Genomic DNA, 26,563 nt, shown 5'->3' with positions numbered 1-26,563 from the left:
GAGTATAGTATGTGGCTCAGGGACAGTTCCTAGTCCTCATTACTTATCTTAGGACATCTAAACTTTTTCCCAAGATACCAAGGTTTCCACAGGCAAGGCAAAGTAGTAATCATCTGATTCATCCATTCAACAAACAATTACTAAGTGTCTATTGTTTTAAAGAACTGCTAAGTACAGAGTGAGGGGTAGAAGGGGAGATGGGACAGTGAAGGTAGACAGAGGTCATTTTTGACCTTAAGATCTAGAAAATGCAAGCTGTAGCTTTTAGGTTTTTGTTAATTGCCTTAGTTTTCTAGCCTTTGGCCTTCTTTCACCTGGTTTCCCTAACTATCCTTTTCTGAAACAGAGACAGGACTAGTCATCCCTGGCCTGCCCCATGGTTTTGTCTTTTCATTATATTTCTTATGGTTGCTCACATCCTGATATCCATAGTGGACATCACAACTTTCACACCATTTATACAGGGTGTCCCAAAAATCTTAGTGAAGTTTTAAGCTATTAAAATTATTAAAGTTATTAAGACATTATAGCTTAAAACTTCACTAAGACTTTTGGGATATTCTGTACCCTTTGAAAATCAATTCAGTCATACCACAGGTGTCCTTGGGAGCTGAATCACTCAGGTGAGGAGATTCAGGTGAACTTAATTGGCAAACACTGACTTGTCAGAATATTTGATTGAATTTCCCATCACCCACCCCACACACCTATCTTCTACCCCTATTTAAGGCTGCTGCTGACAAAGGTTCCCATGGGAGGTTCGTTCTTTTTTGTACCCCTTCCCCATCACCCTCTTACCCCCCCACCTTTCCCCACCCTGTGTGTTTTTCCATCTGCTTTTGGTGGGGAGGCAAAGAGGGTTGACCCTCAAAAGATTTAGTAATCTTCTCTTGCAGGTGGTTTTGTTATCCACATCCAACTAAGTCCTTCCAGTTGTTCCTTAGAAATAAGGGAAGTTAGGAGACTTGAGGTAGTCCAGAAACAGTCGTCAGTGAATCAATTGGATTTGGAAGACAAAATGCCATTCTTCAGGCGGTCTGTGTTGAAAACATTCTGGTGCTGCCGATTAACTTCCCAAGGTTGTGTATCTCTGACGTTTATTCTGGCTTGTTGGATAGGTTGAGTAGATGGGGATATTCTTTCAGGTTGATCCCTAAATGGGGTGTGACTTCTCAGATGAGGGACGTGAAGAGAGAGTCAGACTTCTCTTGTTAAGTCTCCTGAGGGCCTCCTCAGGGAGGAAGGGTGCTGCATCACTTTCCCTTTTCCCTTCCCCATCCCTCCCTTCTAGCTGGGCTATGATGGGTTCTATGCTCCTCTCCTCCCCTAGCTTTGAGGCAATGTGATATCATGGAAAGACATATGGGTTATGACACAGTCAAACATGAGGTCAAATTTGTGGTGATAGAATTTAATAATAGCACATCTGTGGGCAAGTTATGTAACTTCTCTGACCTCAAGAGGATGACTTGTAAAATCTATAAGATGAAGGAGTCAGGCTAGATAATATATAAAGTCCCTTCCAGCTCTATGGTGTTTTTGTCTCTATAACCACTTTGACCAAAATTGGTATTTCCACTTCTTACTGTCAGTTTTGGGCTAAAGGATCAGAAATTCTCACTAAAATATTAATCCATATATAGTTGTGGGTTGAATTTTAGGTCTTGTCTAAAAGAGAACTTCTTTAAGAAAGAATTTAGTCTATCCATTTTGTTGGGTTTCTTTCTGTGGACCTCTTATCCCCTCTGTGAAATGAAGATATAGAGTGCTGAGTTTGTTCCGAGACCAGAAAACTTAAATGGTAGAGTAGGGAATTTTTTCAAGCTACCTGCCCGCCCCCCTAGTATGGGGGTATTTCCCCTGTACATTTGACAGAAGCATGTGTGTGTGCAAGTGTTCCCTTCTCCAACTTTCCCTTGTCTTTCCTAGTGGAAAACATTTTCCCTAGTCAGTCTGTGGAGCTGCAATGTCTCCCTGATGAGGTGAAACCTGACTTTGAAACCACCAGTCTCAGTGAGGTACAAAAAAACTGCTCGAGTGGGGCTTCGTGGGAAGTGTGTGTGGGGGGGGGCGAGTGGGTGTGGGAGTGGGAGTGAGTTCACACGCACGCACACACATACCTCAGAAGGGGCTGCAGACGCAAATAGAGGTTCTCTTCCCAAGTGTGTTGGGAGGTGGAAATTCAGAGCTTCTTTGATTCAATAGAGCTGCAAGGCTCCAGCATGACCACCAGGTGGAAGCATTGCCTTGCATCTGGTCAGCCCAAAGACTAGAAGTGGGAGGGAGCAGGTTGATGGCAGATCTTAGGGGAATGATCTGGTTCAGGAGGGTGCTGATCTGGTTTTCCAGCCCCTCTCTGGAAAAGCTGAATCTTATTTCTTCCCGTCCCTCACCCTCAAAGGAAAATGATCTCTCGGTCTCTGAAGGGCCCATTTGCTTCACTGGAGACTAGACAACTGGGAGGAAATTGGAATCACTTCCCTGATATATTATGAAACCTTGGTGTTGCTTGACAAGCAAGGATATAAGCCCTTTTAGAAGGATATGGGGAGCAAAGAAAAAGACATTCCTATTCTGCAGGTGAAATAGATGAAGAGAGACCTCTGGGTCAGCTATTGGACTGACCAATGGTGAAATAGCATTAGATGACTGCTTCCCTTTGCCTCGATGCTTTGGGGATGGAGAAAAGGAGGCAGTATATACAAACTTATTCTATTATTTTTGGGGGTGGGTCACTCTGCATTTTGGGAGGGGAGAGGCAAAATTGTAAGAGTATGTCTTTGGTACTTTATTGGGCTCCTCTTTCCTAAATCTAACAGTTCTTACAGGAGAAAAGACTCAGTTGTTTCAATCCATTGGATTCTAGTTAGAGTTTTGAGAGGGTCTGACCCCTAGCTAGCGAAGGAGGGGAAGAAACGGGGGTGTTATGATTTGGTTTTTGACAGGGGGTAAGAGTGAGGAAGAGGAGGCATCTAAGTGTGGTTCTGAAAAGGAGGTATTATAACTTTTGGTGATAACTTTCTCTTCCCCCAACACCATTTCTCTTGCCATAGGGCTCTTCAGAATCTAAAAGCGCATCAGAATCAAGCAGCTCTTGTCGATCAGGATGCCTGGGCTCTAGTGCCTCCACTCCCAGTAAGTAATGACACATGACCTTCATGGCCGTGCTGCCTTGAATCCTGGCCCTGGGTAGTGTAAGTGAGAGAATGCTAATCTTAGAGTCAGGAAGGTCTGAGTCCACATTGTAACCAAGCCACTTCCTAGCTGTGATTTAATTTCCCTCAGTCTCATTTTCTCCATCTATCAGATAGTGAAAATAATAGCGTCTCCTCACAGGCCTCATGGGAGGAGGCGGTGATGAGGAGGGGGCACATCTCAGGCATGGAGAGGCAGCCAAAAAAAATTCCAAGCTTTAGGAAATAGTGTCTGACTTGAATAACAACAAGGGAAGGGGGAACAAATTAGACACTTAGCACTTCATAAATACTCACAGCAACCCTAGGAAGTAGGTGCCATAATTATCCTCATTTAACGATTGAGAAAAACTGAGGTAGAAATTAAATGACTTGCCCAGGGTCACGCAGGAAGTGTCTGAGTTTGGACTTGAAAGTGGGTTTTCCTGACTCTAGACCCAGTGTGTTAATAACACCACCTACTGATTCCAAAGTACTCATAATGTAAGGCCATGATTCTAGGTATGTTGGGAAGTGATCTTGGTGGTTCTGGAAGAGTGTGAATGAGAAATGGGATTTTGCATCTGATCCTGGAGGGGACAAGGAGGAAAGGGGGAGAGGGGGATGGAAGACCAGACCTGCATGCACTTTATGAAAATCACAGAGACTTATGACAGAGGGCTATTGTAATAACAGGGACAGATAGTTATAGGGACTGAGAGTGGTAACAGTATTAGGAGAAAATAATATGTATTTGAGAGATGTTGCAAAGATGAAATCAATAAGTCTGGGCAACCAATTAGATATAGGTGTGTGTGTGTGTGGTAAAAAATTGAAAATGAAACCTACGTTGTGAATTTGGGTGACAAGGAAGATGGTGATGTCCTTAATGTTAATGGAGAATTTTAGAAGGTGGAGATTTGGGGAGAAACATAAATTCAGTTTTGGACATATTGAGTTTGAGTTGTCAATTGGACAGCACTTTGAGATGTCTGATTAGCATTTGGAGATGTGTGACTGTCAGGAAGTAGAGGGGATGGGGCTGCATAAAGATTGAAATTCATTAGCATAAATGTGATCATTGAGTCCATGGGAGTTGATCAGAGCACCAAGTGAAATAGTAGATGGAAAAGAGAAAAGGGCCCAGGATAGGGCCCTATGGGATACTCACAGTACCTGGGTAAAGAACCAGCAAAGGAGACTAAGGAGCAACCCAACAGGTAGGAGAACCAGGACAGCAGTGTTAATAGAATCTAGAGAGTATCAAGGAGAAGAGGGTGATCAACCATGCAAAGTCTGCAGACAGCTCAAGAAGGATGAGCACTGAGAAAAGGCCAATGGATTTGGTGGCTCAGATCTCAGGTAACTTTGGAGAGAGCAGTTTTGGTGGAATGAAGTAGGATGTCTGATTATGGAGCATTAAGAAGAGAATGTGAGAAGTGGTAGAAGCATCCTTGTAGATGACATTCTCAAGGAATTTAGGGCAGCGTCAGAAATGGAATTTCCTTTCCTAGGCTACAGTTGTTGACCTTATGGCCATCCATCAGGTTGATTCTGGGATGACCAAGTTTTTGTTTTCCCTGACACAGTCATCATGGTCTTTCACCATTCTGGCTGCCTTCCTCTAGATGCTCTTTAGTGTATCAATGCTTTCCCAAAAATGTACCCAGAATTGAACACAATACTTCAGATGTGGTCTGAGTATAGGTAGAGCTCATAGTTATTCTTATTTATGAAAGCTGTAGTCCAACATAAAAGGTTCACCACATCATACTAACTTGCTATGGCTTACTCTCTTGGTAGGACATACTGGCTTGCTCTCTACCACACCTGGATTTTTTTCCCTAGATAATTTCTGTCTGTCTTGGCCATCTTATACTTGAGAAACTGATTTATTTTTTCCCCTTTAAAACCTATGTAGGTCTTTACATGTATCTGTGTTTCATCTTATTGGATTCCCAGTGCTCTAGCCTGTCAAGATGTCTAGATCTCAAACTGATCGTCCTGAGGTTAGTTCTGCCCCTGAAGTTTTTGTATTCTCTGAAAATTTGATAGGCATGTTATCTGGACCTATAGATAAACTCAATTAACATCCATCCCTCTGACATGTTAGACAAGGTGAGACTGTCCAAAAAAGGAAAATAAAGTCTGATGTGACCTGTTATGGAATTAATCATCCCACTGGCTTATAAAGAGAGAATTTGGAGGGGAAGAGGAGGGGAGAGAAAAAAATCCATCCAGCATTTGCCTTTCTCTAGTACCGTAGTATCTCTGATATCACCTAATATCTTAGAATTTGTAATTAAATTTTATTTTTCTAAATAAAGAATTTTCTCCCATATTTTTCCAGAAGAAAAGAAAAAACAAAATCCTTGTAACAAATAATAATAGTTAAACAACAATCTCTTCATTTGCCATGTCCAAAACATAATATCTCATTCTGCATATTTAATTCATTGCCCCTCAGACATGAGGTGGGTAGCATGCTTCCTCACTAGTTCTCTGGAATCGCTTCCAGGATTTTTCAACACAACATTTGTTCCTAAAACTTTGAGTTCCAACTTCTCTTCCTTCCTCCCTCCCTCTCCACCCATCCCCACTGAGAAGGCAAGTAATTCAATATAGACTATAATATGTGTAGTTTTGCAAATGACTTCCATAACAGTCATGTTGTGTAAAACTAACTAACCATCCTATTCTGCCCCCCATTTCTTCTGTTCTCTCATTTGACCTTGTCCCTCCCCAAGAGTGTTTACTTCCAATTGCTCCCTCTTCCTATTTGCCCTCTCTTCCATAATCCTTCCCTACTCTGCTTATCCCCTTCTCCCCTACTTTCCTGTAGTGTAAGATAGATTTTTCATACCAAATTGAGAGTGCATGTTATTCCTTCTTTGAGCCAAATGTGATGAGAGTAAGCTTCACTTTTTCCCCTCTCACCTCCCTCCTTTTCCTTTCCATTGGAAAAGTTTTTTCTTGCCTCTTCTATGAGAGATAATTTGCCCCATTCCATTTCTCTCTTTCTTCTCCCAATATATTCCTCTCTTGCTCCTTAATTTTATTTTTTTAGATATGCTCCCTTCCTATTCAACTCAGTGTGTGTGTGTGTGTGTGTGTGTGTGTGTGTGTGTGTAATTCCTCCAACTACCCAAATACTGAGAAAAGTTTCAAGAGTTACAAATATTATCTTTCCATGTAGGAATGTGAACAGTTCAACTTTAGTAAATCCCTTGTGATTTCTCTTTCCTGTTTACTTTTCATGCTTCTCTTGATTCTTGTGTTTGAAAGTCAGATTTTCTTTTCAGCTCTGGTCTTTTCATCAAGAATGCTTGAAAGTCCTCTATTTCATTGAATGACCATTTTCCTCCTGAAGTATTATACTCAGTTTTGCTGGGTAGGTGATTCTTGGTTTTAATCCTAATTCTTTTGACTCCTGGAATATCATATTCCAAGCCCTTCAAGCCCTTAATGTAGAAGCTGCTAGATCTTGTGCTATCTTGATTGTATTTCCACAATATGCATTGTTTCTTTCTAGCTGCTTGAAATATTTTCTCCTTGACCAGGGAACTCTGGAATTTGGCTACAAAATTCCTAGGAGTTTCTCTTTTTGGATCTCTTTCAGGAGGGGATCAGTGAATTCTTTCAATATTTATTTTGCCCTCTGCTTCTAGAATATCAGGGCAGTTATCCTTGATAATTTCATGAAAGATGATGTCTAGGTTCTTTTTTTTTTTTTTTATCATGGCTTTCAGGGTAATCCCATAATTTTTAATAGATCTCTCCTGGATCTATTTTCCAGGTCAGTCATTTTTCCAATGAGATATTTCACATTATCTTCCATTTTTTTTCGTTCTTTTGGTTTTGTTTTATAATTTCTTGGTTTCTCATAAAGTCATTAGCTTCCATCTGTTTCATTCTAATTTTTAAAGAACTGTTTTCTTCAGTGAGTTTTGAACCCCCTTTTCCATTTGACCAATTCTGCTTTTTAAAGCATTCTTCTCCTCATTGGCTTTTCAGGCCTTTTTTGCCAATTGAATTAGCCTGTTTTTAAAGGTGTTATTTTCTCCAGCATTTTTTTTTTGGTCTCCTTTAGCAAACTGTTGACTCACTTTTCATGATTTTCTTGCATCTGTCTCATTTCTCTTCCCAATTTTTCCTCCACCTCTCTTACTTGATTTTCAAAATCCTTTTTGAGCTCTTCTGTGGCCTGGGACTATTGCATATTTATTTTGGAGGTCTTGGATGCAGAAACTTTGACTTTTATGTCTTCCCCTGATGGTAAACATTGTTCTTCTTTATCCAAAAGGATGAGAGAAAATACCTGTTCACCAAGAAAGTAACCTTCCATAGTCTTATTTTTTTTCCTTTTTTGGGCATTTTCCCAACCAGTTATTTGACTTTTGAGTCCTTTGTCAAGAGTAGGGTATACTCTGGGGACCTGTAAGTTCTCAGTTCCTCCAAGGTGGCACAATCAAGGGAGAGGAGTTTACTCCCTTGTCTGGCTCTTGACTGAGATTCATATCAGCTGCTCAATTTCCCCAGGGGCTTTAAGCTGAGGTTCCAAAAATGGAGGCTGGCTGTTGCCTGCCGTGGCCATTGCCATGCAGTGCTGCTCCCCACCACTGCTGCTGCCTCTGCTGCTGCCTGGGGCCAGGGTTAGGGGAGGACCCTGCTCCCTTGTCATGGAGGTGAAAAAGCCCTCTCACTGACCTTTGAAGCTGCCTTTGGGTTGAGGGATCTTTGAACCTCCACTGCTGCTGGGGAGTCTGCCCTCAAGGCCTGCTCTGATTTTGCTCCTCCCAGCTCCACACAGCCAAGGCTGGGCTGGGCTCAGCTCTGTTCCATGTCCCGTGTGACAGACCTTTCCCGTCAGCCTTCCAGGTCATCCTGGACTATAAATCTCCTCCACTCCATCGTTTTGTGACTTCTGCTCTAGAATTTGTTGAGAGTCATTCTTTACAGATATTTTATGGGCTGTGGGGGAAGAGCTAGAGTATGTGCATCTTTCTACTCTGCCATCTTGACTCTGCCTTTCCCCTAGTTTTCTGAAAGATCCATTGCAGCAAGGTGGTACAGTGGATAGAACTCTGGGCCTGGAGTCAGAAAGACCTGAGTTCAAATCTTACCTCAAATGTTTGCTAGCTGTGCAATCATGGGCAAGTCATTTCAACTCTGTTTACTTCCCAGAGTTGTAAAGATCAAATGAAATCATCATGAAAAGCACTTAGTACCATGCCTATTACAGGGTAGCGGGACAGCTAAATGCTTATTCCTTTTCCTTCCTTCTTAATAATAAATGCAACCTTTTTTTGCTCTAGCCCTTGACTTGACAAAAGAACCAGAGGAAGAAGAAAGAAAGAGTACAGTTGCAGACAACCCAGAGCCTCTTCCAGATGATTCAAATGTCTCCACCCCTTCTGATATAGGGGAACCACATCCTCCTTTTCCTGTGATCAGGTAGGTAGGCTATCCTTCAACTCTGACCTCACCTTGTGGCCTTTGGGGTTTCTCCTACTCCCATAACATAATCACTTCCTTAGACCTGTTGTGGGGTGTTGGGCAAGAAGGTGAAGTATACCTCAAATGCAGATTCAGGGTTTGAAAGTCAACAGGTCAAGGCAGCATTTGAGTAGAGGTGAGTGCAAAGAATGTCTAGAGCTAAGGTGTAAAAAGACTGATGCCTTGTCTTACATTGTCTTTCTCATGCTCCACACAGGAGTTCTCTAAATGCACCAGTTCTGCAGCTATTAGAGACAAATGGTCCCTCTCAACTGGTGTTAAGGCAAGATTCACTCCAGGGTAGGTGCTCTTTCCCTGTCCTTTCCTTAGTTCCATCTCCATCAGGTACAGTTATGTTTATCAGAGCTGTATGATGTAGCCCCTTCAATGACCTTGTAAAGCGGAGTCTTGCTTAGAAATGTAAGAGGCAACTAGGTGGTTCAGTGGATACACCACTCTATCTAGAGAGAATTTATCTCAGATCCTTGCTAGCTGTGTGACCCTGGGCAAGTCACTTAGCTTCTTTCTGCATTGGTTTCACTGTCTGTAAAATAGGAATAATAGCATCTACCTCCCAAGGCTGTTGTGAAGATCACCTGAGAATAGATATAATGATCTTTGAAAACATAAGGGGTTATAGAAAAGCTTGCCACTATGCCAGTCTAAAGAAGGTGAGGTCTAAGGACCAGGTGGTTTTAGCTTTACCTCCCATTCTTTCCGTCTTCAGTCTTCCCTCTTTTTCAATTAACATGCATTCATTAAGTCCCTGTTAAGGACCAGTCACTGGGGATGCAAATACAAAAGGGAAAGAGTGCATGCCTGACAGTAAATACCCTAATAAAGAGGTAGATGGGGAAAGGAAGTTTGGTCATGGCAGTGATAGTTTTTAAGTAGAGCAATAGGCAACAGGTTGTCCTACAACCCTATGAATGGATCTTACAGGGGATGTAAGGGAAACTCTCCATTGGATGAGGGACAGACCATACCGTTTTTATGTTGTTCTTTATGTAAAATAATTCTCCCTAATGGTAGCTGAGTCTGACTTCACTGATTTCATATGCTGCTTTTGGAGAAGAACTCTACGTAGGGAACAAGAATATGATTCTACTTCCCTGCTGAAATCTCATTTTTTTTTCCCCAACCTTGTCAATATTCAGTCTCTGATCACCTTGTGTACATGTTTTTCTGTCTCCCTGTCTCCTCCTCCCCTTCCTCCACCAAGTGATTTACATCTTAGGAAAAAAGTATTTCCACAAACCTGTGACTTCTCATTGTGCCAGATGAGAGAATCTTAATTCAGTGAGCATGTAAAGAAGGCTAAATCCTAGTCATACACAGACAGAAACAGTCCCTGACCTTGAGGAACTTTTATTCAGCAAGTAAAGTAACAAGCATTTGTGAAGCACCTACTATGTGCTGGGCATTCATGGTAGTAAGCATTGGCATAATAGCTGGAATTCACATAATTCCTTATGGTTTTCAAAGAGCTTGATCATTATTCTTGTGATCTTTATAACAACTCTGGAAGGTACATGCTATTATTGCTATTTTACAGATGATGAAACTGAGGCCAACATGTTACCAAGAAAACCTTAAAAACCAGTTCCTGGCTGCAAGAAATCTGCATCCTACAGGGAAGGACAAAATACGTTCATAAGGAATCAAAATAATTTCAAGAGGGACAATACAGGTGGTTGGGGAGACACAAACTAGATCTTACCTTAGATTGTTTTCCCATTTAGACCTTTGTTTCCCTCTTCGTGTGGCAATAAAAGGATATAGATCTAGGTTTTGAACTCCTCCCTGCTCTAAAATCTCCTTAATCTCCCTTGTTTCTCCCACCAAAGCAGCTAGCAATCCTACCTCCTGGCTTTCCAAGTGCACTAGAACTCTTGCCAAGAAGATGGCAGCATGTTTTCATGTTCAAGTTGCAAAGGTAAAGATGTTTCTCCTTGTTGGCGGATATTTTTTCAACTTGATATGTGTGGAGGAGTGGGAGGTAATATGAAGATTTCGCAAAAGGTTGAGAGAATCATTTCCACAAAATTGCATATATATATCTCAAAAATGAAATGAGATGAATTATTCATTCATATAGGAATCTATGGAAGTGACATGACTCTTCCTGTGAGGGGACTCTAAAAGGTTTTTTTTCCCCCCTCTTCCCAAAACCCCTCACTTTCAACTCATTATTATTCCTTCCCTGCATCCCCTCATCCACTAGTTGGAAGGAGAAATTCCTATGAGACCACTAGAAGAAATGGAAGAAGATGAAGAAAACACCATGCTGCCTGAAGAACAAAGTCATTCTACTGAGGGTAACTAGTAGCTCATCTAAGTACATAAAGCACATGCTTCATTTCAGTATAGGATATGGACAATAGCTACAACAAGGATTAGGTCAAAGGAGGGTCTTCAGGAGACTCTAGTACAATCTCATCTGATCATGAGATTCTCTCACTTATCTTCCCCTTAGATTCTGCCACTCAATAGCTACCTGTTCCCTGCTTTAATATCCTTTAGGTAAGACAGTTGTCAAGTCATTTCAATCGTGTCTGACTCTTCATCACCCAATTTGGAGTTTTCTTGGCAAAGCTAGAGTGGTTTGCCATTTCCTTCTCCAGCTCATCCTACAGATGAGGAAACTGAGGCCAACAGGGTGAAGTGACTTGCCCAGGGTCACACAGGTAGTTAAGTGTCTGAAGTGGGATTTAATTACAGGAAGATGAGTCTTCGTGACTCCAGGACTAGCAAACTAAGAGTTTCTGCCCAGGTGAATTTCAAGTTCAGGAGCTAAATATGGTTCTACTTTTAGTTTGGGGGGCACTGAAATCTTTCTTCTGTCATCTAATAGTTATGTAACCAGGAGTAAGTTGCCTTGCTTTCTAAGCTACTCTTCCCATAGTTAAAATGCAGCTTGTATTACTTGTAGCCTCAACCTGATGGATGTATAGCTTTTGAAAACTTTAAAGTACTGTGTCAATTATTCTGATGCAGCTAAACTGCTAAATATCAGTTATTCTGGGTTTACCCATAAGACAAATTAATCATAACTCTCTTCACAGCCTAATCTATCTTCTGGGGCTTTTTAAATTTGTCCAGATGTTCCTGGAGTCCCAAATATTGTTGCACTAGAAGAGCCGCCTTCGCAAACTCAAGAGGTTTCTGAGATTGCCCCAGACCACCTGCAAAAGCAGATCCCTGAGCAGAGTGACAAAGACAATTTAAGAAAGAGCTTTGGCATGTTTCATAATCGTGAATCCCAAGATCTTCTGGTCACTAGAAGCAGGTAAAACGTTTTTACCATCAGTTTCTCTACAACTTCTGAAGGGTAATGATGGGAACAACTTTCTACTATAGAATCCTGAGGAGCATTATGTCAATAGGTACCACAAGTTTAGTGGCTAGGGCCTTCTTGGAAAGGCAGTTTAACTTGATTTTTGCTGGAGTAGTTGAGGCTGAAATGAGACAGTCTCTTCATATGGAATATAAGCAAACAGTTATATTCAGCTCACCCTATGCCATTTCTTACCTACTTAGTCAAGAAGCATAAAAATCCTCAAGACATGATAATGAATCCACATAGTAATGCTTTTGGGACCTTGAGTGTTAGAAATAGAGGTCCTTTTTATTTTTTTTTTAACATTTTCATTTGAAGTTTTGAGCTCCAAATTCTATCCCTTCTACTCCCTGAGACAGTAAGCAATCAGATATAGGTTTTACATATGCAATTATGTAAAACATTTCCATATTAGTCATTTTATAGAAGACTCAAAAGAAAAAAGTGACCAATATCATGGTTCGATTTGTATTCCATCAATATCAATTCTTTCTCTGAAGGTGGACAGTAACCTTCATTAATCCTTTGGGAATGTTTGCATTGCTGAGAGTAGGAAAATCATTCACAGCTCTCCATTGAACAATATTGCTGCTACTGGGCACAACATTCGCCTGGTTCTGTTCACTTCACTATGCTTCAGTTCCTGTAAGTCTTTCCAGGTTTTTCTGAAACTATCCTGCTTGTTGTTTCTTATAACACAATAATATTCCATTACAATCATATACCATAGCTTGTTTAACTATTCCCCAATTGATGGCTATTCCTTTGATTTCCAATTCTTAGCCACCACAAAAAGAGCTGCTATAAATATTTTTGTACAAATAGGTTCTTCCCCCCCCCCCTTTTTTTTTTTGATATCTTTGGGATATAGACCTACCAGTTGGTTATTGCTGGATTAAAGGGTATCCACAGTTTTGTAGATTTTGGGCATAGCTCCAAATTGCTTTCTAGAATGGTTGGATCAGTTCACAACTCCTCCAACAATGCATTAGTGTCCTAGTTTCCCTATATCCCCTCCAATTTCCAGTATATTTTCCTTTTTTGTCACATTAGCAAATCTGATAGGTGTGAGGTGATACCTCAGTTGTTTTAATTTGCACTTTTCCAATAGTGATTTAGAGTATTTTTTTCATATGACTATAGATAACTTCCATTTTTGTCTGAATATTCTTTGTTCCTATCTGTTGAGCATTTATCAACTGGGGAATGACTTGTATTTTTATAAATTTGACTCAGTTTTCTATATATCTGAGAAATGAGGACTTTATCAGAGGGACTTGTTGCAAATTACTGTTCCCCTCCAATTTTCTGCTTTCCTTACACATTTGATTGCATTGGTTTTATTTGTACAAAAACTTTTAAATTTTATGTAATCAAAATTGTTTATTTTACATTTTATAATGCTCTGTCTTTTTTTGGACCCAAATTCTTCCCTCATCTATAAATCTGATGGATAATTTATTCCATGCTTTCTTAATTTGCTTATGGTATCACCCTTTATGTGTAAACCATGTACCCATTTTGACCTTATCTTGGTATATATGGTGTGAGATGTTGGTCTATACCTAGTTTCTGTCATACCATTTTTGTCAAATAATGAGTTTTTGTTCCAAAAGCTTGGATCTTTGGATTTATCATATACTAGATTATGATGGTCATTTACTATAATGTAATTTGTACCTCATCTATTCCACTGATCCACCACTCTATTTCTTAGCCAGTACTAGGTTGTTTTGATAATTACCACTTTATAATACACTTAGAGAATTGGTATGGTTAGACCATCTTCTTTGCATTTTTTTCCATTGATTCCATTGATACCCTTGAGCTTCTGTGCTTCCAGATGAATTTTGCTGTTTTTTCTAGCTTTTCAAAATAACGTTTTGACAGTTTGGTATGGCACCGAATAAATAGACTAATTTTTGTAGAATTGTCATTTTTATTATGTTGGTTTGGCCTACCCATCAGCAATTAATATTTTTCCAGTTGTTTAGATCTGACTTGTGTGAAAAGTGTTTTTTATATTTGTATTTGTACAGTTTCTGGGTTTGTCTTGACAAATAGACTCCCAAGTATTTTATATTGTCTACAGTTATTTTAAATGGAATTTCTCTTTCTAGCTCTTGCTGTTGGACTTTGTTGGTAATATATAGCAGTGCTGTTGCAATAAAAACGTAGTACAATATATAATATATAGTAGTATAATATTAAGCAGTAGAGGTGATAATGGGCATCTTTGCTTCAGCACTGATTGTATTGGGAAGGTTTCTAGCTTTATCCCCATTACAGATAATGCTTGCTGATGGTTTTAGATAAATATTACTTACCACTTTAAGGTAAGCTCCATTTATTCCTATGCTTTCTAGTATTTTTAATAGGAATTGTGCTGTGTTTTGTCAAAGGCTTTTTCTGCATCTATTGAGATAATCATGTGATTACTATTGGTTTTGTTATTGATAATTATCAGTTATGTTGATAGTTTTCCTAATATTAAACCAGCCCTGCATTCCTGGTATAAATGTCACCTGTTCATAGTGTATGATCCTTGTGATCTATTGTTGCCATCTCTTTGCTAGTATTGCATTTAAAATTTTTGCATCAATATTCATTAGGGAACTTGGTCTATAATTTTCTTTGTTTTGACTTTCTGGTTTGGGCACCATATTTATGATGTAAAAGGAATTTCTAACTAGGTTTCTCAAAGTGCTTTCACTTCTCTTAAATCATACTTAGGAGCAAAGATTTAGAACTGAGAGGAACCTTTGAGGTAATCTAGCTTTTCATTTCTCAGATGAAGAAAACTGAGATCTAGAAGAAAGGAAATTATTTGCCTAAGGTCATTCAGGTAGTAAGTAGCAAAGATTGGATATGAATGCAGATTCTATGTTCAGAATTCTTGCCACCATGTCATTTAGCCACTTTGAGTAGGTGAAATAATAGTTGGTGGGTTTGGGGGCCAGGTTGTGAAGGGCTTTAAAGGCCAAACAGGAATTTGCATTTGATCCTAGGGGCTGGGAGAATGGGGTAACTAGTGACCATTGAAGTGTCAATAGTAGAGTGACATGGCCAGATCTATATTTGAGGACTATTACTTTGGAGCTGTTTGGAACATGACTTGGAAAGTATAGAAGATAGTCGAGGATGTCAGTTGGGAGGTTATTCTAGTGGTTTGGCAGGAAGTGATGAGCCTTATTTAAGACAGAGACAGTGCTGTGTAGCAGATTGAATATTGGACAAGGAAGGGGGAATAATTTTCTAAATATCTTGCTTCTAATATGAACTGTGACCTTGGGTGAATTAACTTCTTAGAGCCTCCGTTTCCTGAAACAAGAATAATTATGTTACTTACCCGTAGAGTTGTTGTAAGACTTGGTGAGTGAACTTAGAGGCAGCTATGTGGAGCAGTGAATAAAGTATTAGACATGGAGAAAGGGAGACCTGAAGTCAGATACAGCCTTTGACACTTAATTAGTTGTGTGACCCTGGGCAAATCACTTCATCTCTGCCTTACTTTTCTCATCTGTAAAATAGGAATAACAACAGCACCTACCTCCCAGGGTGGTTATGAGAATAAAATGAGATATTTTTGTAACAAGCTTATAAACTTTAAAGCAATATATCTATGCTAAGTTGTTATTATTAAAATACTCTACAAACCTTAAGCACTAGAAATGTCAGATTGGGATCACACTTTCATGCTTCCTCTCTTTTATAACATATCAAAGCGACTGAGTTAGAGGTAAAACTGCTCATACACAGTTACATAGGTTCAGGCTAAGTTAAGCTGAGATAGAGCTTCAATCTTAATTGCAGTTTTTCCTCTCATGGACAATAGGAAAGAAATGTCTTTCTTGAGAGATGGAGGTCATTAAGTAGATACTTTTCAAAATGTTTAACATTCATGCTCTTTCCTCCTTTCTACTGCAACAACAATAATGATAACCTAAGTAATAAAGTCCCAACCATACTCTTGATTACTTGAGCCAGCCTCTATGCCAATACCATGCTTCTAGATTTTCCTAGCACTGTCCAAAGTATCAAATTCCTTCTGTTTACTCAGTTTCACAACCTTGGTCATCTTCAACTTCTTATCTCCATCCTACCCCCTTTGTTATAATCCAATGAGATGTTCATATCTCATAATTTCTGTTATACGATATCTCTCACATCCATTCCCTTCTCTATTTATTGCTTCCTGCCAGACTACCAGAATACCTCCTAATTGGTGTACCTGATTACTCTTTCCAAGTCATCTTCCACACAAATGCTCAAGTGATATTCCTCAAACACAGATCTGGCCATGTCACTCTTCTACTGAAACTCCAATGGTGCTTTGTTGCCCCACTCTCCCAGAATCTTAGGATCAAATACAAATTCCTATTTGACCATTAAAGCCCTTCACAATCCAGACCCAATCTACCTTGTTACACATTATTACTTGCCATTCCTCACACAATACTCCAGCTTCTGTCTCCTCACCTTGTCATTGGTTATCTCTTGTGCTTGGAATGTATTCCTCCCTCACCTTCATCTCTTGGAATCCCTAGTTTTGTTCAAGACTTGGATCAAGCTTTCTACATAATGTTTTTGCTGATCTCTTTCAAGTGCTAATATCTTCCCTCTAAAATTACCACATATTTTGCAAATTAGTTATATGTAAGTGTCATGCCCTCTCAATAGAATATGATCTTCTTGATGGCAGGGACTGTTAACTTTTATCTTTACATCTCCAAGGCCTGGTGTTCAGTAGACACTTTAATAACTACTAGTTGGTTGATGGTAGGGAAAAAATTGAATACAACAACCCTTTAGTCTGGTAAATTATAGGGATGATAAGAAAGTAGAGATGACTGGACCCATGAGAACTGATATTTCTTAGAAGGCTCAAGATAGGCATAGGAAGATATTTTTCTTAGGCTATTTTTTAAGGCATTTCATTAGGCTGCTTTACTAATTTACAGTTTTAAAGTTATACTTCTTGTAACATATTTATTCATAAATAACATCTTCTGGTTTCATTGTTTTTTTTACTAGCATTTATTTCCTTCCCTCTCCATATCTCTTCTCCTCCACTGATAATAAAAAGAAAACCTTCATAACATGAATAGTCGACCAAAGCAAATTCCCATCCTGGACATATCCAAAAATTCATTGAGGATATCATTTTTAAAAAGTTTTATATTTTATTTCAATTACACATAAAAGCAATTTTTAATGTTCATTAAAAATTTGAGTTCCAAATTCTCTCCCTTCCCCTCCCCACTTATTGAGAAAGCAAATCATTTGTTACAGATTTTGTGTGCAGTCATGCAACACATTTTCATAATAGCCATGTTGCAAAAGAAATCAAACAAAAAAATAAGAAAACAAAATTGTTTTGTTTTTAAAGTATGCTTCAATCTGCATTCAGCATCATCAATTATTTCTCTGGAGGTAGATAGCATTTTTATCTTAAGCCCTTCAGAATTTTCTGATTGTTGTATTGCTGAGAATTGCTAAGTCACTCACAGCGGATCATCCTATGATGTTGCTGTTACTGTATACAGTGTTCTGGTTTTGTTCACCTCACTTTGCATCAGTTCATATAAGTTTGTCCAGGTTTTTCTTAAAAGTATCCTGCTTATCATTTCTTATAGCATATTAGTATTCCATCACAAACTTATACAACAATTTGTCCAAGTATTCCTCAATTGATGGGCATTCCCTCATTTTCCAATTCTTTGCCACCACAAAAAGGGCTTCTATACATATTTCTCTGCATATAGATCCTTTTCCTATTGTTCATTTTTATCTCTTTGGGACATAGACCTAGTGGTGGTATTGATGAGTCAAATGATATGCAGTTTTATAGCCCTGTGGGCATAGTTCCAAATTTCTCTCCAGAAGAGTTAAATTGGTTCCTAATTCCACCATAGTGAATGTGTCCCAATTTTTCCACATTCCCTCCAGCATTTGTCATTTTTCTTTTCTGTCATATTATTAGCTAATCTGATAGGTGCGAGGTGGCAACTTAGAGTTGTTTTACTTTGCATTTCTCTAACCAATTGTAATTTACAGCATTTTTCCACATGACTATAGGTAGCTTTGATTCTTATTCTGAAAACTACCTGTTCATATCCTTTTGTCAATTTATCAGTTGGGGAATGATTTGTGTTTTTGAGTCAGTTCTCTATGTATTTGAGCAACAAGGCCTTTATCAGAGAAATTTACTGTTAAAAAAAAGTTCCCCTTAGCTTTCTGCTTTCCTTCTAATTTTGGCTGCACTGTGTTTGTGCAAAAACTTTCTACTGTAATCAAAAGTATTCATTTTTATTTCCTGTAATGCTTTCTGTCTCTTGTTCTATCAAAAGTTCTTCCCCTATCCACACATCTGACAGGTAAGCTATTCCATGCTCTCCTAATTTGCTTGTAATATTGCCCTTTGTGTCTAAATCATGTTCCCATTTTGACCCTATCTTGATATATGGTGTGAGATGTTCATCTGTACCTAGTTTCTGCCAAACTGCTTTCCAGTTTTTGTCAAATAGTGAATTCTTGGAGGACATCCTTCTTAATGGGAAGGAAATGACAGATCTGGCAAAGGAGACTAAAAAGAAAAGATGGAAACCAAGAAAACAGCATCATTGAAACCCAGGGAGGAGAAAGTAGCTAGCAGGAAGGGAAGATTCAAAGGAGTTCTGAAGAAAAGACTTCCTCCTTTCTCAGAGAAAAACAACCAAATGCTAATTTTGGGATTTTTTTTCTAGGTCAATGAGTTTTCCTTAGAGCAACCTTGAAAAAGTTCTTACATATATGCTGTTGGTGAGTAGAATGTAATTGGCCCATATGACGTAGGTCCTGGCATGTTTAAGCTACAGCCCCTTTATGAGAAATGGCAATGGTTTCATGGGCAGATGGGGGAGCAGAAAGCTCTGTATGTGCAACCTAGGGGTGCCCACCCAAAGTTGGGCAACTCAAAGCCAAAGTAATCAAACAGAAATGGTCTCCACATATGGCCTGGGTTCTTGAATGTAGCTACAAACACATACTTGAATGTCTATTTTTCTGACCCACAAGTAGAACTACCTAGAAAGTCTGTCCTGAGCCATGGCAAAGGTTGGTTTTTGTCAGCAATAGCTTCCCCTAGAATGTTCTAATAAAGGGACCCTTGACACCCCAGCTTGGACCAGGCAGGCAGTTGGACCCAGTTATTGTCTTCGGTTTGCTTTTCTCTAGGACCAATGGGCCACCAACGAGAACAAACTTAAACCTGATGTAAGAAAAATTTCCTCACAAAGCTGTCCAAAAGTATGATGGCTTTTCTCAAGATGTTTTCTCTTCCTTAGAAGTCTTAAACAGAGGTTGAATGACAACTTGTTAGACGTGTTAGAGTAAGACTTTCGTTTCAGGTGTAGGCTACAATTAGTGGCTCTTGAGGTCTCTTCTAACTTTCACATTCTGTGATTCATTCTCCAGGGTGTCACTGGCACTTTCATGCAGAAAATCTTGCTGGTCATGTTGATGTCTCTTGTCCTTGACTTAATTCAGAAGGCAGAAGGAAAGTCATCCAAGAGGGGCCTTGCTCAGCTTTAAAAAGAACACCTTGGAATAAGACCAGGGCTTAGCCTTGAAGGGGTCCTATGAGGAAAGCTACTTCTGATCTAGATATGATAGAAATCACAACATTCACAGACCAAAATGACTATAATTACAGTGAAGAATTTAGTTATCAAAGAATTTAGTTGTCCTTTATCTTTAATTCACAGGTCAGTCAAATAACTTCTTTCCTAATATTTTGGGTCCCCCAGAGGTCTTATATAAATGACAAAATCTGTTTAACCACTTCGGGGGGAGGGGGATACTAAGTTGGTAGAGTGGGTGGGTAATTTTAATAGTGTGTGTGTGTGTGTGTGCGCGCACATGCACGCTTGCGTGTGCATGTGTGCGGGCGCACGCTCTCAGAAAAAAGCTAGAGAACTGGCTTCCTATCCTACAAGGGAGGAAGGGGTAAACCCAGCATAACCTAGAGTTGCAAGGAATCTTAGACTTAGATTGCTAACTCAAGCACATAAGAGTGATCTTACCATATTCAAAAGCCTGCCTCCATGCAGTTTTCTTTCTTGCCTGGTAGAGCAGGATAGTAGTTGGTGTGAGTTGAAATATTCATATGGTCTTTGTTTTTAGAACAAGTTAAAGTGCGTTGCACTTTTTTTAGACTATGAAGCTAATTATCTTGATTTTAAGGAGTTTTTTTTACTTGGACATGTTGTAATTCCTTGGATATTAATCCACTTGCTGAATGGGAGTAGGGAAGCAAAGGACTCTGGACCTTTGTCTATCTTCATAAATTCTCTTTACAACTATGTACCTCTTGAATAAATGAATTTCAACATGATGTCCTTACCTTGTCTATCCATCACTGCCATCATTTTCTTTCTTTCATTCTTTCCTCGAAGACCAAACCTTAAACCCATTTCACTCTGAAGCTCATGATTAAACCACAATAGGTCCCTTCCAAGCACCACTTAATGGCTGTATTTTAGGCCCTTCTGGTTCAGAGCAAATATCAATAGCAACTGTTTCTCTTTTGACCAGCAACCCTGAAGGTCTTTCCCTCATGTGGGTGTGTGTGGGTCATTCCTTAACTCACTTCTTAAAGAGAGCTGTTCACTGAATGGCCGTTACCTCACTCAAAGTGAGAACGTGAAAGGGCCAGGGTCTCTCATTGCAACCTGAGTCATCTTCAGTCATCCTGTAGAATATCAGGAACCCAGATGGTTCTGGAGGAGAAAGTGAGGCCCTCCTTCACTCAAATCACAGTCAACTGCAAGTCATGTCATGATCTCCATGATGTCATGGTCCTCTTCAAGAATAAAGGACAAACACAGCAACAACCTATGGACTTCCTTTGTCTACTAATTCTTTTACCCTTCTCCATGGTAGACCAGGGTAGTAAGCCTATTTAAGGTTGTTAGTACCTGATCATAAAGTGCTTATTGACTTTTTTTTTTTTAAAGATGACCCAAATGCCTTATTAGGGCTCTTCTAGACCAGTGGTTTTCAAAGGGTATGCCACAAATCCTCCTATCTTCAGTTTGCTGCCTCCTCTGAGCAACTTGATGTTGAGGTAACAACAGCAGCTCTGAATGGAGATGAAAAGGGACCTTCTCCACTGGAACATAAGGGGAAGTTAGAGGATGAATGAAAGGAAAGAGACTTAATTGGTCTTTTTTGCAACTTCTATCCATTACTCCTACCTTCTGATCTCCCAATGAATAAGGATTTATTAGGCACCTATTATGTGCCAGACACTGTGCTAAGGTCTAGAGATAGAAAGGCAAAACTAAGAAAAAAAATCAATCTTCTCTGTCCCCAAGGAGATTATATTTTAATGGGGGAAATGTTGTGCAAATAGTTAAGTACAAACAAGATATATTCAGGATAAATTTGGGATACTCTCAAAGGAAAGGTGCTAAAACTGGAAGGAGTCTCAGAGGCCATCTATTCGTACCCTTTTGTTTTACAAATGGAGAATTGGGCCTAGGGAAGTTAAATGACATGCAACAGTGGAGAAATCCACACCACAACTCCTCCCATAATTACCAACAATTACTTATAAGCCTATCCTGTCTCCCTTTTATGCCCTCACTTCAGTCAAGGAAATGCAGAGATTTTTTAAAAAGTGAAATGATCATGATTATTGACTAGCTTTATAAGTAACTGTGTAAGTGTGTGTGTTCATCCTTCATTGACAAAGAAGACCATACCATCAGAGAAATAATGACATGACTTGCACTTGACTTTGTTTTGAGTGAGGGAGGGCTGTGCTGGTTACCAGCCTCTCTTCTCCTCCACAGCCATGTGAATCCAGTGACCAGATATTCATCAGGATGACTGGAGATGACCCAGCATGAGGCAATTGGGGTTAAGTGACTTGCCCAAAGTCACATAGCTAGTGAGTGTCAAGTGTCTGAGGTGAGACTTTGAACTCAGGTCCTCCTGACTCCTGCACTGGTGCTCTCTGCACTGCACCACCTAGATGTTCAACTGTGTAAGTAGTAGTTTTTCAAAACACTAATAGTATTAAAAGTCTGCTTTTAAATTTGCCTTAAAATAGGAAAGAAATTAAACTTCACCATTTTGATATAGGAATTAACACTGATGCCCTAATTTGAGCCATGTCAGTCGTATGGAATATATAACAATATATAATGTGACATGGAATATATGAAAATAATAAAAATTTTAGTGGAAAAAATTTCTTTATTTAACAAATAAAATAAAATATTAAAATGTTCGTTTTTCAACTAAGCCCTTTTAATTTTCCAAGAATATCTATACATTTTAAAATGTACAATAGTACCTATATGTGAATAATAAATCATCGTGTTTGTCCTTTGTTGCTGAAGAAGACTATGCGATCAGAGAAATGATGACATGCCTTGCACTTGATTTTGTTTTGAGTGAAGGAGGGCTGTGCCCTAACCCTAAATAATAAATATTCAAATAGTGTAAAATACTGAAACTTTTAAATGATAGTATGATTGGGGTGATCAAAAAGAGTTTGGAGGTCACTACTTTTTATGGCCTCAGAACAATGGCAAAAATTAATTTACCAAAACTAATTAGGGATAGACATAGGTCTCTCTTGATAATCCTCCAAACCTTATTTTCATAATTATATCAAACTACTTTTATCAGGTGTACTAGTAACCGGGCAAAATAATTCAGCCTCTTCCCACAATGTCAGTTGATGAGTAATTTTTTTTAGGTTTAAACATATTTATTGCATGAAATTGGAATTGTGGAACTGCAGAATTAAAAATTTCAGCCACTATATCACTCTAGGAACCATCTGAAAATATACTTCAATTTGCACTCTGAGTCCATCATCTATCTGGAGGTGGCCAGCATGTTTCGTCATGAGTCCTTTGGAATTATGGATGGTCAGTGTGTTGAACAGCTACTACATCCTTCAAAGCTGATTATCTCTGCAATATTGCTTTTATTGTATGAATTTTTCACCTGGCTCTGCTTACTTAACTTTGTATCAGTTCATGTAAGTCTTCCCAGGCTTTTCTGAAACCATCCCCTTCATCATTTCTTTCTGAAAATGTATTTCATCACATTCATCTACCATATACCAATACTAGGTATACAACCACTAGTAGTATTATTGAAACAAAGGATATGCATAATTTAAAAAGTTTTGAGGAGTAGTTCCAAATTGTTGGTTGGACTAGTTTACAATTCCAGTAGCACATCAATTTACCTGTTCTCCTACATTGTGCCCAGCATTTGTCATTTTCCTTTTTTGTCATTTTGCCCTACCTGATGGTGGTGAAGTGGAACCTCAGAGTTGTTTTAATATTCATTTCTCTTATTATTAGCTATTTAGAGCATTTTTTAAATGTGGCTACTGACAGTTTTGATTTCTTCTTCTGATAACTGTCTATTCATGAGCTTTTCTATCAATTGGGAATGGTTCTTTTGTCTTGTAAATTTGACTTAATTCACTATATATCTTATGAGATCTTTTTACTTGCTACAAAGATTTTTTTCTGCACTCTCCTGCTTTTATTTCAATTTTAGCTACACTGGTATTATTTGTGCCAAAACATTTTAACTTAATGTAATCAAAATCATACATTTTACCTCATGTGACCTATTTCTTTTTTGGTCATGATCTCTTTTATCCACAGATCTGACAGATAATTTCTTTCATGTTTCACTCATTTGTTTTGTTATCCTTAATTGTTAAAAACTCATTCCTTTTATTTATGATATTACCAGAATATAAGAAATCCAAATACATAGTAATTATTTTTTCAAACAATTTATATATTATGGGAATTCATCGTTATTTAAATGTTTGATAGAAGTTGCTGGTAAATCTATTTGTATTTCTATAAATCTTCCTTGATTTCATTTAGATTCAGATTTATTTGTATATACTTAGGCAAAATAGCTCCTAATAATTATATTTATTTCCTCTTCAAAGTTTGTGAATTCACCCTTTTCATTTTTTATATTGGTAATTTGGTTTTCTTTCCTTTTCTTAGTTAAATTAACTAATGGCTTATCTGTCTTATTGCTTTTTAAAACCAGCTCTTAGTTTTACTTATTAATTGAATTTTCTTAAACTTCTGATTGTGTTAATCTCTTCAAGTTTCAAAATTTCTATTTTGATGTTTAGTTGGGAATTTTAAATTTGTTTATTTTCTAGATTTTTTTCCCCCTATGGCCAATTTATTTGTTTGATTTTTTGTAGCTTTTAGTGATGGAAAAGTTTAAGAAAATAAAATTTCACCTAATTACCACTTTAGCAGCATCCCACAAATTTTGGTATGTTTTATCATTTCCATTATTTTTGAAGAAGTTATTGATTGTTTCTACAATTGTCCTTTATCTCATCCATTCTTTACGGTTGATATTTAATTTCAAATTAATTTTTAATCTTTGCTTCAACTATTTTATTTGAATATTTTATTGCCTTATGGTTGGTAAAAGATGTATTTAAGGTGGTATGATCTAAGGAGAGCTATGTTTACTATTCTCCTGGGCCGTGCTCTGGTCTGTGAACAATCACAAGCACTCTTTTCTGCCCTGGAGTTATGATCAGGGTCCAATGCTCTCTTGAAGCCAAAAGCTCTGGTGTGTTAGTGATCCTCCTCACTCTGGGATTGCAATCTGGAATTATATATGGGCAATGCAACAGAATTCTTCACCCAGTACCAGCAAAGAGACCCCTGTAATTACTTTGTGACCAGTTATCTATCCCCTGGCCTTTTGTGGGTTGAGAATTCAAGAAGTTGCCCCCAAAGCCTGCTGCTGGCTTCCTGGGGTATGGTCTGTAGTGGACTATGCTCCACTTTCACCCCTGTGTGATAGACCTTTCCTCTTCACCTAAGTTATCTTGATCTAGAAAATTGTTTCACCCCATCTTTTCTCCCACTGGATTCTGTTGCTACAGAATTCATTTTGAAGGGACATTTTAAAGTTGTTTGGAGGGGAGTTTGGGAGAGTTCAGATGAATTCCTGCCTTTTTACCTACATCTTGGTTCCATCCATATTTTTTCTAGTTCTATAAAGTAATCCTTTGGTAGCTTAAAAGGTGTGATGCTTGAATAAGTAAGTTAACTTTAGTAATATTGTCATTTTTATTATGTTTGTTTAGCCTACACAAGAGGAATTTATATTTAGTTATTTAGGGCTGTATTTATGTGAAGAGTTCTTTAATTGTATTCATATAATTCCTGTTTGTGTCTTGGCAGGTAGACACCCATGCATTTAATATTATCTTCAATTATTTTAAATGGAGTTTCTCTCTTTCTGTTGCCTTTTGTTAGTAATATACAAGAAAGCTGATGATTCATGAGGTTTATTTTATATCATGCAATGTTTTGAAGTTACTAATTGTTTCAATTAGATTTTTTTAGTTGGTTCTCTAGGTAAATCATTATATCATCTTCAAAAATCAACTGTTTTATTTCCTCTTTGCTAATGCTTATTCCTTTAATTTGTAATGGTGGTCATGGAAATCCTGGTTGCATCCTGGATCCTAAAAAACTTATACCATATCCTCATTGCACACCTTATCATTTAAAAGAATTCTCCATATCTTCCTTTTCACGTCTGTGTGTGTGTGTGTGTGTATGTGTGTGTGTAAAACAGGAATGGCTCTTATATTTTGTCAAAAGTTTTTTCTGCATCTATTGAAGTAATTATATGATTTTTTGTTATACTTGTTACTGATATAGTTAAACATGCCTATAGTTTTCCTAATGTTAAACTACTTCTACATTTCTGTTATAAATATAGTGTGGCTGCGTATGATCTTTGTGTCATGTTGCTATAGTCTTCTTGCTAATATTTTATTTAAATTTTTTCCATCAATATTCATAAGGAAATTGGTCTATGGTTTTCTGTTTTGTCTCTTGCCAGTTTCAATCAACACCATATTTGTGTTCCAGAAGGAATTTTTCTAAAATGAGGTTAAGTGGTTTTTATTCCTACTCTGTTAATCTGGGCAATCTATATTTTTATAAATATTCCTTGATTTTATTTAGAACATTACTTTTATTTATATATGCTTAGGTAAAATAGTTCCTAATAATTTATTTTCTTCTCAATGTTTCTGAATTCACCTTTTTCATTTTTTATATTAGTAATTTGGTTTACTTTCTTTTTTCTTAATCAAATTAACTAACAGTTTATCTGTTTTATTGTTTCTTCAAACCAGCTCTTAGTTTTACTAATTAATTCATTTTTTAAACTTTTGAGTGTGCTAATCTCTCCTTTAATTTTCAAGATTTCCATTTTGGTGCTTAATTGGAAGTTTTAAATTTGTTTATTTTCTAGGTTGTTGTTGTTTTTTATTTTCTATGAACAATTTATTGGTTTGCTCTTTCTGACTGTTAGTGACTGAAGAGTTTAAAGATAAAAAATTTCTCCTAATTACCACTTTGGCTACATCCCACAAATTTTTGGTATATTTTATCATTGTTGTTATTATCTTTAACAAAGTTATTGTTTGTTTCTATAATTTATTCATTCTCTTGCTCATTCTTTAGGG

General features: G+C 38.0%; 1 protein-coding gene across 5 annotated transcripts; it reads left to right on the top strand.

Moving 5' to 3' along the window:
* Positions 1-617: 617 nt before the first annotated feature.
* On the top strand, positions 618-20,383 carry LOC140520756 (uncharacterized). Of its 5 annotated transcripts, none has more exons than XM_072634964.1 (11): positions 618-758; positions 897-1,079; positions 1,930-2,018; positions 3,054-3,135; positions 8,489-8,627; positions 8,887-8,969; positions 10,517-10,605; positions 10,894-10,987; positions 11,772-11,958; positions 18,756-18,810; positions 19,465-20,383. In XM_072634964.1, exons 1-10 carry the CDS (start codon positions 752-754, stop codon positions 18,772-18,774), a joined length of 972 nt encoding a protein of 323 aa, XP_072491065.1. In that variant the 5' UTR covers positions 618-751; the 3' UTR covers positions 18,775-18,810; positions 19,465-20,383. The 5 variants fall into 5 exon arrangements, with proteins under 5 accessions (XP_072491065.1, XP_072491067.1, XP_072491068.1 ...); XM_072634966.1 differs by having other exon boundaries at positions 703-758; positions 10,520-10,605; XM_072634967.1 differs by lacking the exon at positions 897-1,079 and having other exon boundaries at positions 706-758.
* The last annotated feature ends 6,180 nt before the right edge of the window (positions 20,384-26,563 follow it).

This window comes from Notamacropus eugenii, chromosome 1, assembly GCF_028372415.1.
Source record: "Notamacropus eugenii isolate mMacEug1 chromosome 1, mMacEug1.pri_v2, whole genome shotgun sequence".
In the NCBI taxonomy this organism is placed as follows: Eukaryota; Metazoa; Chordata; class Mammalia; order Diprotodontia; family Macropodidae; genus Notamacropus; species Notamacropus eugenii.
The sequence above is the reverse complement of the archived record's forward strand: the minus strand, read 5'-3'. Positions and strand labels throughout refer to the sequence as shown.